This window comes from Macaca nemestrina, chromosome 1, assembly GCF_043159975.1.
Source record: "Macaca nemestrina isolate mMacNem1 chromosome 1, mMacNem.hap1, whole genome shotgun sequence".
NCBI classification, from domain to species: domain Eukaryota; kingdom Metazoa; phylum Chordata; class Mammalia; order Primates; family Cercopithecidae; genus Macaca; species Macaca nemestrina.
Window position 1 is genome coordinate 29575439 of NC_092125.1, and position 18892 is coordinate 29594330.

General features: G+C 36.4%; 1 protein-coding gene across 4 annotated transcripts in view; it reads right to left on the reverse strand.

Annotated features, from left to right (window-relative positions):
• LOC105484412 (vesicle associated membrane protein 4) overlaps positions 1-18892 on the reverse strand; it is a 41308-nt gene that overhangs the window by 16370 nt on the left and 6046 nt on the right. For all 4 annotated transcript variants that reach the window (XR_988907.2, XM_011745963.3, XM_011745961.3 and 1 more), the window contains exons 3-4: positions 14134-14180; positions 4203-4253 (exon numbers count right to left, since the gene is read on the reverse strand). Coding sequence is in view for 3 of the 4 variants with exons in the window: in XM_011745963.3 (XP_011744265.1) it covers positions 4203-4253; positions 14134-14180 (98 nt within the window). In the remaining variant the exon portion in view is untranslated. The remainder of the gene's footprint in view (positions 1-4202; positions 4254-14133; positions 14181-18892) is intronic.

The window sequence follows — 18892 nt, forward strand, 5'->3', positions numbered from 1 at the left end:
AGTGGATGGTGAGAAGGTTCTAGGATAAGGAAATATATGTACGAGGAGGCAATATTTTAAGAACTAGGAGATTAACTTGATGTGAGTGAAGGAATTGGGAAAAGACTAGATAACTCCTAGATTTATAATTTGAGCAATTAAGTGGTAGTAGACGATGGCTATGAACTAAAATAAAAAATTAAGAATGCAAAGGAAAAGGTAATTCGTGAAGGAAGGGTGGAGATTTTTATATCATGGCCAGTCAAAGGCGATTCATATGAGATAATAAAAGACATGAGAGAGAACATAATGAGGAAAAGACATTTTCAATACTGTTTTCCATCCTTTTAAGAGTCTGAGAGCACCTGTGTTTCTGAAATGGATTTATTCTAATTACCGACAGAGAAGCTGTATGGTATAGTGTAGAACCCCTGGGTTCTGTATTCAGACAAACCTGGGTTTGCAGTACAACTTTATCACTTACTACGTATGTGACTTTGGAATTCACCTTGCAAGTCTGTTTTAGCCTCACGTTTTCTCACCTTTAAAATGAAGCTGATAAGCTCTACTTTATTTGTGAGAATTAAATGACATAGTGTTTTTCAAATACTTAGCATAGTGCCTAACACATAGCACATACTTGATAAATATCAGTGCTCTTTGGTTAAGAAACAAATTTACGCTCTGCAATACGCACCTCTTATTTTATAAAGAAAACACTGGCCAGGTGCAGTGGCTCATGCCTGCAATCCAGCATTTTGGGAGACTGAAGTGGGAGGCTCACTTGAGCCCAGGAGTTCGAGATCAGTCCAGGCAACATAGGGAAACCCCGTCTCTATAAAAAATTAGCCAAGCATGGTGGTACCTGCCTGAAGTTTCCAGTTACTCAGGAGTTGAGGTGGAAGGATCAATTGAGCCCAGGATTTCAAGGCTGCAGTGAGCTGTGATTGTGCCACTGCACTCTAGCCTGGGTGACAGAGCAAAACCCTGTTTCAAAAAACAGACAAACTGAAAAACCCCTGAAATCAAATATTTATTTTCATAGTTAATATCCCCATCTTCTGGTTTTTTAAGGTACTGCTGACAAAAGAAATTTTAAAGTTAAGCTGTATTTTTTGCAACTACATATGGCTGTTACACCATGGAACATTCCCTGGGATGTGGGGGAGGGAATCTCATAAAAGTTAAGCTGGTCTGACCAAGGCTATAATTAGGAGATTCCCTACCCCTAACACAGAATGTCTACAATTCACTAGAGTGGCATTTATAATGCTACTGTTTAATTTAAAGGCAAAGGAAATTTAATCCTGCTAAAAGTTCCTGCCTGCTTATATAAATGAAATCTTAACGTCCCTACTCTGGATTGCTGACTCCATTCCCTTGGAGCTGGTATTTCCAGGTGGTCCATCTCCATACTTTATGCTTGAACAAACTCTCTTTAAAAACAAAGCAAAATTTAAAAAGCAAAGGAAACATTTCAAAGAGAAGCATAAATTTTATGTAGACATGTGAATATTTAAAAATTTTCCTCAAAAAGAGTCTTTCCTAAGAAGTGATGTCAAATATTTTTTGTGGGATTAATCTGTTAACAACACTAATAAATGTGGCCAACCAAGTTCAAAGAAAGCAACGATGTTGCTAATCTATGCAGTAGAAAACACTCTGTATTGAAATGTTATAAATTAAGTGGTGATAACAGCTTAAGAAACTGACCAGTGCTAGCAATTTTGTGTACTAAAATAATGCCAGGGATTTGTCCTTGGGTAAATTGTGTGGCAAGTTGTGCTTCTCCATCTTGGGCACACTGGTGAGTCATGTCCTGCTTAGATAAGCATTAATCAAGGTTTAATGCATGCTTGATGAATGACCTTATTCTAATTAGATCCAGCAAGCTTTCAGCTCTACAGTAAAAACACAAATATACTTAACAATCCCTTACTAGTCTAAAATTCTGTGATCACCAAAGTTATTGTGATATTAATAGTGTAATACATAAATATACATATACAAATTCATGTGTGTATGTTTGGCATTTACTAACATAGACATATATTCTTTAATGCCTACTCTGTACAACTGGTTGTGGTTTGGGGAATCAGCTGGGAAATCATACTCAAAAGACCCCAATCGGCAACACTCCTTACTAGGTTCACTCTTCAGAAGGATATCAGACAGGAAACAGGGCATACTGGCAGGACAAAAAATAGGTGTGTCATTAGCGGAGCCCTCTTCTCCAGTGGCAGCTTAGGTAAAAGGGAACATGTGAGTCGATACAGAAGTCACTCTGGCTCAGTGGGGGAGAATGGCTTAGTCATTACACATTGGCATCCACATATGCCATACAGGCTTGAACTACAGCTAATTTGAGTCTTGGTAGAATGCTTGTGATCTCCCTGGAACATGAGAGAACGAGTGGCTCATGAGGTCTTCTTCCATCCACCTCCCTGTTTCCCTTATGAGACTATCATAAGGCAGTTTCTCATCACCTCCCAGGTTCTGATGAGGTATAAACTTTCTGCAGGCTCTACGTGCAGACTATAAAAACCACAGTTTAGAAATAGCTCCTTTGCAATAGAGTATCCCACAATTTGTACTGCAGCCATTGACCACCCCCCTCTTTTTTTTAAGAGAAGGGGGTCTCACTTTGTTGCTCAGGCTGGTCTCAAAACTTTTGGCTTCCAGCAATCCTCCTTTGAAGGAGAATTCCAAAGTGCTGTGATTACAGGCGTGAAACACTGCACCCAGCTGTATCATTATTTTTGGTGTGCGGGACAATGACCCTGAGAGCTACTAACTTTAGCTACTCTTCCTTTTACTATATAAGCAATAAATTGCATCTAAAAGTGGCTTGTTACATCTTTAGTCAAATCAGAGACTTGAAACAGTACAGATTCTCTCTTCTACTGGCCTTGAAGAAGCACTATGAAATCTATAGCTGCAGAAAATAAATTCTGACAACTACCTGAGTTGGTCATACCTGGTGATACCCTGATTGCCATCTTGTTAAACCTGAGCAAAAGGCTCACCTAAGAAGTGCCTGAATTCCTGACCCAAGGAAACTGTGAGGTGATAAATGTGTGTAATGTTTTAAGCTGCTAAATTTATGGCAATTTGTTACCTGGCAATAGAAATCTAATACATCCAGTCTAGTACTTGTAATCATTTGTTGGTTCTTTGGTTCCATATCTCAAAATCCATTAGTTAGAATTAGGCTAAGTATGGAAATATTTCTTCACGCCAACAGCTACCTGAGTAAAGCCCAAGTATCTCACCAATAACCAGATACTCCATTATAGAACCCTTCCCACAATGTGCCATCTATACCTAGACTTAGGGTAGTGACTATTATGCCTCCTTAGGTCTTGAACCTGGGCCATGCAGTTCACCTTCCACAGTTAGTCTTTATAGCTTGGTCAGTTTCCAGAGTCTTCCCTCAAGTGACTCACTGCTCTTTCCATTCCTTCTCCCGTCCTGTCAGGACTCATATCTTTCCAACATTAGACACATTGATTACAGCATATTATCTCCATCTATCACCAAATAATATATACCTCAAAGGTTTTAAACTGCAAATTAATTAGCCATAAAACTTAGTTCAATATATAGGTTACAATAAATAAGAGATATGAAAAAATTCTGGAAGTAGATAAAAACATGCAGTAGATCAACAAATTAAATCTATTATATTACCTTTATTATCATTCTGAAAATAGGAATCAAGCTATGGATTTAAAAACAAAATAGACCTTCAGACTATGCTAAATAAATGGATTTGACATAAGGTAATCAAGTCATTAAAAAAACCCAACAATCCTGCATTTCTTTAGCTATAATTCTGAGAAAATAAAAATAATTTAGATTTTATAACCCAGCAGTTATATTTAGTCTATAAAATAAAATGAATTAGGTTTTTATAAACTAGCAGTTGTATTTAGTCTTATCGGGGTCAACAACTTTTTCTGTAAAGGACCAGACACTCAGCAGATATTTTAGATTTTGTGGGCCATAAAATCTGCCACAGATTTGTCACAACTACTCAACTTTGCCATTGTAGCTTGATAGCACCTATCGATAATATGAAAACAAATGGGCATAGCTATGTTCCAATAAAACTTTATTTACAAAAACAGGCTGTAGCCAAATTTGGCTCACAGGCTGCAGTTTGCCAATCTCTAGTCTACACAGAAATATGATTATCATTTAAACAAATGAACAAAACTTACTGCTTAATTTTATCATTTCTAGGTCCAAATCTTGGTCCAGATGGTCCCCTTCTGAAAACAAGTGCATACCAAGTACATATTAGTAGTGATAGGATTAAAACAAAACAAAAAAAAGAGAAAGTATAAACAAATGCAAACAATCAAGCTGAACTCTAAACATGGATCAGTTATTTATCATAAGGGACCACATTTTACTGATACTGGTAAAAGTGAATAATAGGTAATCATGTCTTTACTTCATTGGTACTTATTACTAGCCACATTTAAGCTAATTCTTCTGAATGTTAAAACTTTCAGAGAAATTAGGGTTTATATTATCTTATATAACAAAGTTACACAGAGTTTGTTCTGATCATTAAACTATGAAATATCCTAACTACTTAACTGCTAGTGAATATTAATATCTTTATGGTCAACTGTAGAACTAAAAGCGCAATTCACCTTGAATTTAGACTATAATGAAATGAGGAAACTACGAAGTGAAATGCTGATTGACAAAGATGGATATAGAGAAAAACTCATTCAAAACACTAACAATTTTAAGTATGTTTTTGATTACCCATTTTAAACTTATCAACATAGCAAAAGGGAAATGCAAGATATTAAGAAAATATTAACATTACTTGGACTATTATCTCCTTATTGTAGTTGAATGTATATCACACCTTAACCAATCCATTTTAATATTCTTGAAATGAAAACATTTGGTTAAAGTAATTATGATTCTTCCGGAGATTGAGAATAAGATATAAACTACAAAACTCAAAAGAAACTAGGTTCTTAAATTTCTAGACATGGCAATTTCTAAAGGAAGTGAAAAAATACAGCAATTGATAAAAAAATTTTGAAAACAAAATAAAACTGTTTACTGAAACTTATTTAACATAATGTATAAGTGTGAATATATCATCTTGCCTTAGTTCCTCTACGCTTTTTCCTTAAAGTCTTTTAAGCTCCAGCGAAGCCTCAGAATACTGGAACAGTATTCCATTCCAAAATGATGTTAAACATTGAATTTCATAGAGAAAACTAATATTCTGAACCAGAGGCCATTCCTAAAAACTAGGCAAGAACTTACAAGAGCTGGTCAACCGAAAAACAAAGAAAAGCAGTTATTAAATGAGGAAACTATATATAAAGTGAAATAGAATCTGAAAATTATTGAATTAAAATTATCCCACTACAGTTTTAAAAAAAAGCAGCAGCTATGTCTGTTTCATCTATCAAGTAACATGAGACTTTAAAATACTTATAGAAAAACACAAAATCAAAAGCTGGTTCTTTGAAAATTAAAACTTGATAAACTTCTAGCCAGACTGATTAGGAAAAAAAGAGAGAAGGCACAAATTAGTAATAGGAATGGAAGAGGGAACATCACTACAGACAAATGTATCATGGTTATATAAGATTTATTAACAGAAGCTAAGTGAAGCGTAGATAGGAACTCTCTATACTATCTGTGCAACTCTTCTGTGGATCTAAAATTACTTTAAAAAAATCCCCCAAAGAAAATTCCAGGACTGGATTTGTTCAGTCATGAATTCTACCAAACATTTAATGAAGAAAAAATATGAATTCTATGCAAACTCTTCTGGAAAACTAAAAAAGACAGAACCTTCCCAACTCATTATCCCGGGGCCAGTATGAATCTACCACGAAAACCAGATAAAGACACAACAAGAAAAAGACATAACTATCAACCAACCAATATCTCCTAATGAACACAGATGCAAAAATTCTTAACAAACTCTTAACAAATTGATTCCAACAATGTTTTAAAAGAATAATACATGATGACCAAGTAGGGTTTACATCAGAAATGCAACAATTGTTTAAAATTTCAAAATCAACATAATTCACCACATTCACAGACAAAAAAAACCAAAAAACATATGATCATCTCAACAGATACAAAATAAATGCTTGACAAAATCCAACATCAGCTAATGATAAAAACTCTTCACAAACTAGGAATAGAAGGAAACATCCTCAACCTGATAAATCTACAAACAACCATAACAACATACAATGAAAATGAAACATAATATGAAAGATGAATGCTTCCCCTAAAGGAGATCAGGAACAAAGCAAGGACATTCACTCTCACCATCTATACCCAATATTGTACTGGATGTTCTAGTCAGAGCAATAAGGTAATAAAAAATAAAAGGCAAACATAGACAAGGAGGAAATAAAACTGTTTTTATTTGCAGAAAGTGTAATTGTTCTATGTAGAAAATCCAATAGGATCTATAAAAACACTACTAAAACTATTAAGGGGGTTTGGCAAGATTGTAGAATACAAGGTTAATTTACAAAAATGATATTTATACTAGCAATGAGTACGACATTTTAAAATTTTGAAACACCATTTGAAATGTCATTTTTAGTAGCATCAGAAATTATGAAAATCATTGTGCAAAAATCACAAGCATTCCTATACACCAATAACAAACAAACAGAGAGCCAAATCATGAGTGAACTCCCATTCACAATTGCTTCAAAGAGAATAAAATACCTAGGAATCCAACTTACAAGGGATGTGAAGGACCTCTTCAAGGAGAACTACAAACCACTGCTCAATGAGATAAAAGAGGACACAAACAAATGGAAGAACATTCCATACTCATGGATAGGAAGAATCAATACTGTGAAAATGGCCATATTGCCCAAGGTAATTTATAGATTCAATGCCATCCCCATCAAGCTACCAATGACTTTCTTCACAGAAATGGAAAACACTACTTCAAAGTTCATATGGAACCAAAAGAGCCTGCATTGCCAAGACAATCCTAAGTCAAAAGAACAAAGCTGGAGGCATCATACTACCTGACTTCAAACTATGCTACAAGGCTACAGTAACCAAAACAGCATGGTACTGGTACCAAAACAGAGATGTATACCAATGGAACAGAATAGAGCCCTCGGAAATAATACCACACATCTACAACTATCTGCTCTTTGACAAACCGGACAAAAACAAGAAATGGGGAAAGGATTCCCTATTTAATAAATGGTGCTGGGAAAACTGGCTAGCCATATGTAGAAAGCTGAAACTGGATCCCTTCTTAACACTTTATACAAAAATTAATTCAAGATGGATTAGAGACTTAAATGTTAGACATAAAACCATAAAAACCCTAGAAGAAAACCTAGGCAATACCATTTAGGACATAGGCATAGGCAAGGACTTCATGACTAAAACACCAAAAGCAATGGCAACAAAAGCCAAAATAGACAAATGGGATCTAATTAAACTAAAGAGCTTCTGCACAGCAAAAGAAACTACCATCAGAGTGAACAGGCAACCTACAGAATGGGAGAAAATTTTTGCAATCTGCCTATCTGACAAACGGCTAATATCCAGAACCTACAAAGAACTCAATCAAATTTACAAGAAAAAAGCAAACAACCCCATCAAAAAGTAAGCAAAGGATATGAACAGACACTTCTCAAAAGAAGACATTTATGCAGCCAATAGACACATGAAAAAATGCTCATCATCACTGGCCATCAGAGAAATGCAAATCAAAACCACAATGAGATACCATCTCACCCCAGTTAGAATGGCAATCATTAAAAAGTCAGGAAACAACAGGTGCTGGAGAGGATGTGGAGAAATAACAACACTTTTACACTGCTGGTGGGACTGTAAACTAGTTCAACCATTGTGGAAGACAGTGTGGTAATTCCTCAACGATCTAGAACTAGAAATACCGTTTGACCCAGCCATCCCCTTACTGAGCATATACTCAAAGGTTTATAAATCATGCTGCTACAAAGACAAATGCACACGTATGTTTATTGCGGCACTATTCACAATAGCAAAGACTTGGAACCAACCCAAATATCCATCAATGATAGACTGGATTAAGAAAATGTGGCACATATATATCATGGAATACTATGCAGCCATAAAAAAGGATGAGTTCATGTCCTTTGTAAGCACATGGATGAAACTGGAAACCATCATTCTGAGCAAACTATCGCAAGGACAGAAAACCAAACACCGTATGTTCTCACTCATAGGTGGGAACTGAACAATAAGAACACTTGGACACAGGGAGGGGAACATCATGCACCAGGGCCTGTCTTGAGGTGGGGAGAGAGGGGAGGGATAGCATTAGGAGATATACCTAATGTAAATGACAAGTTAACGGGTGCAGCACACTAACATGGCACATCTATACATACACAACAAACCTGCACATTGTGCACATGTACCCTAGAACTTAAAGTATAATAATAAAAAATAATTAAAAAAAGAAAATACTTAAGGATCAATTTGACAAAGAAAAATACAACATCTGGACACTGAAAACCACAAAACACTGCTGGAAGAAATTACCCAAATAAATAAAAAGATATACCATTTCATGGGTCTCAAAACCAAATATTAAAATGTGAATTATCCCCAAACTGATCTACAGGTTCAATACAATCTCAACCAAAATTCCAGCAGGCTTGTTGGAAACTGACAAGATGATTCTAAAATTCATATGAAAATGCTTAGAGCCTCCAATAGCCAAAAGAACTTTGAAAAGGCAATGCAAAGTTGAAGGATATTCACTATACTACCTCACAACTTACTATAAAGTCGCAGTACTCAAGACAGTGATCACTATGGTATTGATGTAAGAAAGACATAGAGTCCAGAAATAGAGCCACACATATATGGTCAATAAATTTTTATTGTGGTAAATATATATAACATATATTTACTATTTTAACTATTTTTAAGCATACAGTTCTGTGGCATTAAGTAATTCACTTAATGAACTATCATCACCATTCATCTCTAGAACTTTTTCATCTTGCAAAACTGAAACTCTGTCCCCTAACTCGCCATTCCCTTCTCCTCAAAGGCCCTGGCAAACACCATTCTATTTTGTGTTTCTATGAATTTGATTACTCTAGGTACCTCATATAAGTGGAATCATGCAGTATTTTTCCTTTTATGACTGGTTTCTTTTACTTAGCATACAGTCTTCAAGGTTCATCCATGTTTTAGCATATGTCAGAATTTCCTTCCAAACTTTTTAAGGCTGAATAAATTCCATGTATGTATTTAATATTGAGTTCCTGGGTGTAGAGGCTTGTGCTATTAATTCTAGCTACTCTGGTAGGGGAATTGAGGCAGGAGAATCACTTGAAGTCAGGAGTTCAAGACCATCCTGGCCAACATAATGAGACCCTGTCTCAGTCAGTCAATCAATCAGCAAACAATTAAAAAAATTTAAAAAACTGAGTTCCCTTTTGAGAGGTAGCTACTGCTCTAATCTAAGGCTTTGCACCACAAGTAGCATTGTAGGCAATTCGCATGACTCTATAGAAATCTTGTCACCCATATTGCCACACATCAACAGCCATCTGATCTTTGATAAACCTGACAAAAACAAGAAATGGGGAAAGGATTCCCTATTTAATAAATGGTGCTGGGAAAATTGGCTAGCCATAAGTAGAAAGCTGAAACAGGATCCTTTCCTTACTCCTTATATGAAAATTAATTCAAGATGGATTAGAGACTTAAATGTTAGACCTAAAACCATAAAAACCCTAGAAGAAAACCTAGGTAATACCATTCAGGACATAGGCATGGGCAAGGACTTCATGTCTAAAATACCAAAAGCAACGGCAACAAAAGCCAAAATAGACAAATGGGATCTTATTAAACTAAAGAGCTTCTGCACAGCAAAAGAAACTACCATCAGAGTGAACAGGCAACCTACAGAATGGGAGAAAATTTTTGCAATCTACTCATCTGACAAACGGCTAATATCCAGAACCTATAAAGAACTCAATCAAATTTACAAGAAAAAAGCAAACAACCCCATCAAAAAGTAAGCAAAGGATATGAACAGACACTTCTCAAAAGAAGACATTCATACAACCAACAGACACATGAAAAAATGCTCATCATCACTGGCCATCAGAGAAATGCAAATCAAAACCACAATGAGATACCATCTCACCCCAGTTAGAATGGCAATCATTAAAAAGTCAGGAAACAACAGGTGCTGGAGAGGATGTGGAGAAATAGGAACACTTTTACACTGTTGGTGGGACTGTAAACTAGTTCAACCATTGTGGAAAACAGTGTGGCGATTCCTCAAGGATCTAGAACTAGATGTACCATTTGACCCAGCCATCCCATTACTGGGTATATACCCAAAGGATTATAAATCATGCTACTATAAAGACACATGCACACGTATGTTTATTGCGGCACTATTCACAATAGCAAAGACTTGGAATCAACCCAGATGTCCATCAGTGACAGACTGGATTAAGAAAATGTGGCACATATACACCATGGAATACTATGCAGCCATAAAAAGGGATGAGTTCGTGTCCTTTGTAGGGACATGGATGCAGTTGGAAACCATCATTCTCAGCAAACTATCACAAGAACAGAAAACCAAACACCGCATGTTCTCACTCATAGGTGGGAACTGAACAATGAGAACACTTGGACACAGGAAGGGGAACATCACACACCGGGGCCTATTGAGGGGATGGGGCAGTGGGGAGGGGGGAGGAATAGCATTAGGAGATACACCTAATGTAAATAACGAGTTAATGGGTGCAGCACACCAACATGGCACATGTATACATATGTAACAAACCTGCACGTTGTGCACATGTACCCTAGAACTTAAAATATAATAAAATAAATAAATAAATAAATAAATAAAAAGAAAATTATCTCCCCACATTATCTGACATTCTGCCAACAATGATACTATTTTCTGTTACTAGATTTGCTGCTATCTATCCTGTAAGCTCTTTCTTCATTGCTTCACGGGTTTCCTCTTTTTTTTAAATTTTTTAAATTTTTTAGATGGAGTCTTTTTCTCTGTCACCCAGGCCAGAATGCAGTGTTGCGATCTTGGCTCACTGCAACCTCCGCCTCTCAGGTTCAAGCGATTCTCCTGCCTTAGCCTCCTGAGTAGCTAAGATTTACAGGTGCACACCGCCATGCCTGGCTAATTTTTGTATTTTTAGCAGAGATGTTTCACTGTGTTGGCCAGGCTGATCTCGAACTCCTGACCTCAGGTGATCCGCCTGCCTCAGTCTCCCAAAGTGCTGCGATTACAGGCACGAGCCACTGTGCCTGGCCAGGTTTCTGTTACTTTTTAGAAAATGTTTTCATTTGGAAAAAAACCCAGCCTCAATAAAAGAAGTCACAATTTTTTTTTTTTTTTTTTTTTTTTTTTTTTTTGAGATGAAGTGTCACTCTGTTGCCAAAGCTGGAGTGCAGTGGTACAATCTTGGCTCACTGCAACCTCCAACTCCTGGGTTCAAGCGATTCTCCTGCCTCAGTCTCCCAAGTAGGTGCGACTATAGGCACGAGCCACCATACCTGGCTAATTTTTGTATTTTTAGTAGAGACGGGGTTTCACTATGTTGGCCAGGCTGGTCTTGAACTCCTGACCTTGTGATCCGCCTGCCTCGGCCTGCCAAAGAGCTGGGATTACAGGCGTGAGCCATGGCCAAATTACAATATTTTAACAAAGTAAGAGGTAAATGTTTCCTCTCACACATATTTCCCTCTACATCAATCCCCAGAGAAAACTCCCAAAACGTTGTCCTTCCTGACTTGACAAATGTAAACCTAGACCTGTTCGAGAACTCTTTCTAATCATAACTACAAAGGATTGATCAGTTCAACTAATTTTTTATGAGATGCCAAGGTAATTCAGTGGGGAAAGGATGATCTTTTTATCAAATTACAATGAAACAGCTGGATGGCCATATTCTCCCAGTTTCATCCTTACCTCAAATATATACAAAAATTAACTTAAAAGGGATTGTAGGCCTAAATGTAAAAATCGAAACTATAAAACTCCTAGAAGAAAATACAGGTAAAAATCTTAGTGACTTTGAGTTGGGGAAAGATTTCTTGTATATGAAAAAAATAGCAAAAACAATAGGAAAAAAATTCAATAAACTGATGCCATCAAAATCAAAATTTTAATCTTCAAAAGCTACTATTACAAAATGAAAAGGTTAAGTTATAGATTTGTAGTAAATATTTACAGAACACATATCTGACAGAAAACTTGTATCTTGTATAAAAACTCTTGGCCAGGCATAGTGGCTCATCCCTGTAATCCCAGCACTTTAGGAGGCTGAGGTGGGAGGATCAATTGAGGCCAGGAGTTTGAGACCAGCCTGGGAAACAAAGTGAGACCTAATCTCTGCCAAATATAAATAAATATAATAATTAGTTGGATGTGATGGCACATACCCATAGTCCCAGCTACTTGGGAGGCTGAGGCGAGAAAATCATTTGAGTCCAGGAGTTTGAAGCTGCGGTGAGCCAAGACTGTGCCAGGACACTCCACCAATCTGAGCAAGAGTAATACCTTGCCTCAAAAAAATAATAATAAATAAAATAAAAATAAAAAGCAAAAAAACACAACTCAATGAGAAAAAGTTTAAAATGGGCAAGATTTGAACACATACTTCACCAAAGAAGGTATGAGGATGAAAAATAAGCACACTGACATATTCAACATCATATGTCATTAAGGAAATGCAAATTAAAACCACAACAAGATACCACTACACACCCACTAGAATGGCTAGAACGAAAAAGACTGAAGAAGACTGACCATACGTAGTGTTGATGAGGATATGGAGCAACTGGAATTCTCATACAATGCTGGTGACAATATAAAATGGTACAACCACTTTGGAAAACAATTGTAAACTTACACCAGCCATTCTACTCCTAGGTATTTTTATTTCCAAGAGAAATAATAGCATATATCCTCACAAAAACCTGCACACAAATGTTTGTTAACAGCTTTATATGTAAAAGCCAAAAAGTAGAAACAACCCAAAAATCCACACACAAGTGACTGCATAAACAAACCGCAGCATCATACAATGGAATACTACTCAGAAAATTAAAAACCCAACTATTAACACATGGATGAATCTCAAAAACCATGCTGAATAAAGCCAGGTTTTAAAAAGGGGGCATACTACATGATTTCATTTATAAAAAATTTTAGAAAATACAAACTATGGTGACAGAAAGCAGAGCACTGGTTGCCTAGGGACTGAGACAGCAATGGATTACCAAGGGTTATGAGGAAATCTGCAGGGCGACAGATGGTTCATTATTTGATTTTGGTGATGATGTCACAGGTATACAGTACAGTAAGCTCTCCCTCACCCATGGTTTTGCTTTCCACAGTTTCAGTTACCCATGGTCAACTGCGGTCTGAAAATATTAAATGGAAAATTCCAGAAATAAACAATTTGTAAGTTTTAAATTGTGCACCATTCTGAGTAGCATGATGAAACCTCAAGTTGCCCTGCTTTGTGTCACCTGAAATGTGAATCACCCCTTTGTCCTGCATATCAACATCTTCTTGGCTTCATGATCCAAGACCACCTAAATAGATGATTCTTCTTCTGACATATCATCAGAGGTCAACAGTACCTAATGTTATGTCATAATGTCTATATCCTTCACCTCACTTCATCTTATCATGTACGCATTTTATTATCTCACATCATCACAAGAAGAAAGGTGAGCACAGGATGATATTTTAAGAGAGAGACAGACAGAGACCATATGTACAAAAGTTTTATTATAGTATATTGTTATAAGTGTTCTATTATTAGCTTTTGCTGTTAATCTCTTACAGTGCCTAATTTATAAATTAAACTTTATGATAGGTATGTATGTATAGGAAAAAAACATATATATGTGTGTGTATGTATATATACACATACATATATATATATAGTTTGCTACTCTGTGTTTTCACATATCCACTGGGGGATCTTGGAATGCATCTCTCATGTATAAGGGAGACTACTGTATGTCTGTCAAAATGTATACAGTATACTTTAGATATATGCATGTATTATATGTCAATTACACCCTAATAAAGCTGTAAAAAAGACTTACAGAAAAAAGTCCTCTTCTTCATCTGAATCATCCTCCAAAAGATTTCTCTGTCAAAAAAACAAAAAGACTTGAGTTTTCAGATTCAGAGGGCTTACAAAATGCCACAGAGGAGTAATGAAATAAGTCCTATACTAGTGAAATATCTTAACTCCAAGTGTCCATAAAGAGGGAAAAGTAATTACATATCCTTCACTGGAAGCTAGAAGATGTGGGACAACATTTATAGACTTTGCAAAGAAAATGCTCATAATTATAGAATCCTATAACTGACTAAAAAAGGTAGAAAGGTCACTGAAGCTGGTATGGGAGTGAGGAACTGCAGGTAGTCAGGAGGGAGCAAGTCCCCTCTCCTTCCGACTGCCAGTGTCTGTCTATTGGCAGAACTTAGGGAGCCAGGTGGAAAGAAGAAATATAATTTGTGGATTCCAATTGCAGCATCAGAGAAGAGTATAGAGGGATAGTTTGGAGCTGAGGACAAGGGCTTAAAAATGGTCATGTTCTACTTTTTAGCTACTCTACCCACAAACAGTCCCCTAAACAAATCTGAACTTCCAAACAAAAGCAACCTTACTTTTACAACATACAACAATTTTCCTTAAAATGAGGACAGTCTCACCTTCTCCCCAAAAGGGGTGAGTATGAAGTCCAAAAGGTGGCTAAAGAAGAGCAAAACCCAGACCTTTTCAGACACACAAGAGCTCAAATAGTATACAAGGATCCCTCATCCTAAATGCTTGGGACCAGAAGTATTTCAAATTTTGGATTTTAGAATATTTGCATATATATAAGGAAACATCTTGGGGATGGGACCGAAGTCTCAACACAAAATTCATCATGCTTCATAAAGACCTTGAGTTTCAAATACACCTTATATACATGGCCTAAGGGTAATTTTACACAATATTTTTTAATACCTTTGTGCATGAAACAAAATTTTGACTGCGTTTTGACTGCAACCCATCACATAAGGTCAGGTGTGGAATTTTCCATTGTGGCATCATGCTGGTACTTAAAAAGTTTCAGATTTGGGAGCATTTTGGATTTTCAGATTAGGGATGCTCAAACTGTACCACTTGTAGGCGGAATAATAGCTCCCAAAGATGTTCATTTCCTAATTACGAAAACCTGTTTTTTTGTTTTGTTTTGTTTGAGATGGAGTCTTGCTCTGTCGCATAGGCTGGAGTGCAGTGGTGCAATCTCGGCTCACTGCAACCTCCACCTCCCGGGTTCAAGCGATTCTCCTGCTTTAGCCTCCCAAGTAGCTGGGACTACAGGTGCGTGCCACCACGCCTGGCTAATATAATCACCAAAACCTGTGAATGTGTTACCTTGAATGGTAAAAGGGACTTTGCAGATGTGATTACGGATCTTGAGAAGAAAAGATCATTATGAATTATTCATATGGGCCCAATGCAGAGAAGAGAGAGAGAGAAAGACAGACAGACAGACATTACACTGATGGTTTTGAAGACACAGGAAGGGGCATGAGCCTAAAAAGGTAAACAGCCTCTAGGAGCTAGGAAAAGCAAAAGAACAGTTTCTTCCCTAAAGCCTCCAGAAAGAACACAGCCCTACTGGCACCTTGATTTTAGCCCCATAAGCTCATTTTAGACCTCTGGTCACCAGAACCATAAGACAATAAATTTGTGTTGTTTCAAGTCTGTGGTAATTTGTAGCAGCAGCAATGGGAAATTAATACACTACCCATGTACTTTTTCTGAGGAAATTCCTCAAGGAATTACAGCAGCCAAAAAGAAAATGAAATCAAAACAAAGACCTTAAGACTGAGATGGATGATGCGATCAACGAATCTAATACAATGTGTGGCCAAATCTAAATAGTTGATGATAATGTGACTGTAAACAATAAGTTAAAACTTTTGAAAAAAATACGTAGTATACAGAAAAGCTTAAAAAGAATCTAAAACTTTTCCAACAAAGCCCAGAAGCTGGGAGTGGGAGAATGAAGTGAGGAAGTGAAAGCATTGCCAATATGGTCATCTTGACGAGAAGTGGAATGGAGAAAGTGGGAACAGGACTAGAATTAAAAAGTAAAACAAGGGAAGGGGCTTAGTTTTTGGTATGTTGACAGAGAACACAGATTAATACTACCATTAAAATATAAAGTTAGTAACAAAAGAGAGAGGGAAGGAGGCGGAAGGGAGTAAAATATTTAAACTGTGGTTTAGATATGGTGGTTCTGGGGGCAAGGAGGAAGATGAGCGAAAATAATCAATCTAGCATAAGGGAAGGCATAAGAGAATCTAGCATAAAAGGCATATGGGAAAAGGAAAATATAAGAAATACAATGAATATCACTATATCTACGTATAATATATGACATATACTAAAGAGTGAAAAAAATGAAAGAAGGATGTATTCAATATTCATTTAACAAGTATTTTTGGGCATCTTTTACGTGCTTCTATGTGCACTGTTTTAAGTACTAAGCACTGGTTTTGAACAAAACAAAGTCTGAGCTCTCACAGGAAAACAAGATTGCGACAAATGCTATGCAGAGAATTAAAACAGTGATGGGACAGAAAGTGATGGGGTGACTATGTGAGATTAGGCTGTCATAAAAAATCACTCTGAAGAGGTGAAATTTAAGCTGAGATCCAAATAACAAAGAGTCAGCCAAAGATTAGGGTGAAGAGCATTCACTGCTACAGGACTAGCTGGCTGGCACAGAAAAAGTCCGAGTGTATTAGTTATTCACAATAAATGTGACTAGTTTGAATGTCCCCATTTAATAACAAAAACTATATATAATCAGGGTTCAAAAAAATTCTAGCCAATATCTGTTTGCAAGAAATTCATCTAAAACAAATATCGAATAAAGGATGGGGAAAAGCAGGGGTAGAAAACATACATCAACAAATTCTAACAAAAAGACTGTTACAGTTAGCAATATAAAGAGGAATTTTAGGACAAAGTATTAAACAATCAAATAAGATGATTTTACAATAATAAAATGTACAATCCATCAAGAAGATTTAATAGCAACGAATGTTTAAATACCTAATAATATAGCTTAAAATATCTAAAACAAAAGCTGCGCAAATTATGAGAAAGCTAGTAAGAAAAAGAGACATTATAGAAAAACAAAGAATAGAAATGGATAATACCCAATAGAAGAAATGGCCAATGACCACATGAAATGTTTAAAACCAATTAATATTCAAGGAAATGCATTAGGTCATTTTTTAAATAAGTATTTCTTGAGTAATATTCCAGCTAACAAGTAACAGTTACATCAAAATCATAGGAAGGATTTAACATAACCTTCAGAGATGGAGAGGCCAAATACAAAAAAAAACTAGAACTTTGAAACTAAACAGCAAATCTTATTTTATTTTCCTTTATGGGTAAGCCATAAATGACATTTAATAAAATCCAAAAAATAGAAATTACGCAAGTCATATTCTCTGACCATAATGCGATGGAAAAAGGAAGTTTAAAAATACTCTTCTCAGCTGGGTGCAGTGGCTCACACCTGTAATCCCAGCACTCTGGGAGGCCAAAGTAGGGGGACTGCTTGAGCCCAGGAGTTCAAGACCAGCATGGGCAACACAGCAAGACTGTGTCTCTATGAAAAAAAAAAAAAAATTAGCCAGGCATGGTGGCTCATGCCTGTAGTCCTAGCTATTCAGTAGGCTGAGCTGGGAGGATCTTTTGAGCCCAGGAATTTGAGGTTACAGTGAGCTATGATCATGCCACTGCACTCCAACTTGGGTGACAAAACGAGACCCTGTAGCAAAAAAACTCACAAAAAACAAAAAACACTCTTCTCATGAACTCTTATGTTAAAATGTAAATAAAATTAGATTATTTTGAAATGAAAGACACTGGGAAGATCACAGGTCAAAATCTGCAGAGTACGGCCACAGCAGTACTTAAAGGAAAATGGGACTTTAGATATATTTTGTTATGAAATCACAAAGATTGAAAACATATAAAATAAATATTTAACTTTTAAGATGGGTAAGTTATTCCTAAAAAACACATAACTCCAGAAATCTGAAAGAAAAAGATTAACATATTTGATTACATAAAAATTTGAAACTTGAACATACTATACATTGAATTTGGCTACAACCTTCTCTGCTTTACATACATTTTTCAAAATTGACATAGATTGTATGAATTACAAACAAGTTCCGAGAGGTGATTTTACTGCATACATTTCCATACTTCAGTCTTCATCTTACACAAAGTTAGATGTGACTTAGAGGCTCTCTGTCCAGGACTGAGGTATTTACCTGATATATCTCAGATATCAGTCAATCAACTGTCAGCATTTATTGATCATCTTCCAGGATATTAATGCTTTGCAAGCATCTCTGGGTAAGTGACTAAAAATTTCCTTGGGACAATAAGAAAGAGGCTCAGATTATTCTAACCGATGATTTAAAAAATATTTCAACATATTTTGTGCACGCTGATCACTGAATATTCATCAGGAGCTTTCAGTCAGCTTGTACTGAATGTACATCAAGTCTGTGTTGTTTTACACTGAATTCCTTTATAGGTTCACAATTGGTATCATTTACTTTAACAAACTGACATTTATTCTCTGAACGGGTTTAGTATTTCTCCAAACCTTCTGCTTTGTAAAGACATGCTTTTTTTTTTTTTCCTTTTTGAGATGGAATTTCACTCTGTCACCCAGGCTGAAGTGCAATGGCACAATCTCAGCTCAGTGCAACCTCTGCCTCCCAGATTCAAGCGATTCTCCTGCCTCAGCCTCCTGGGTAGCT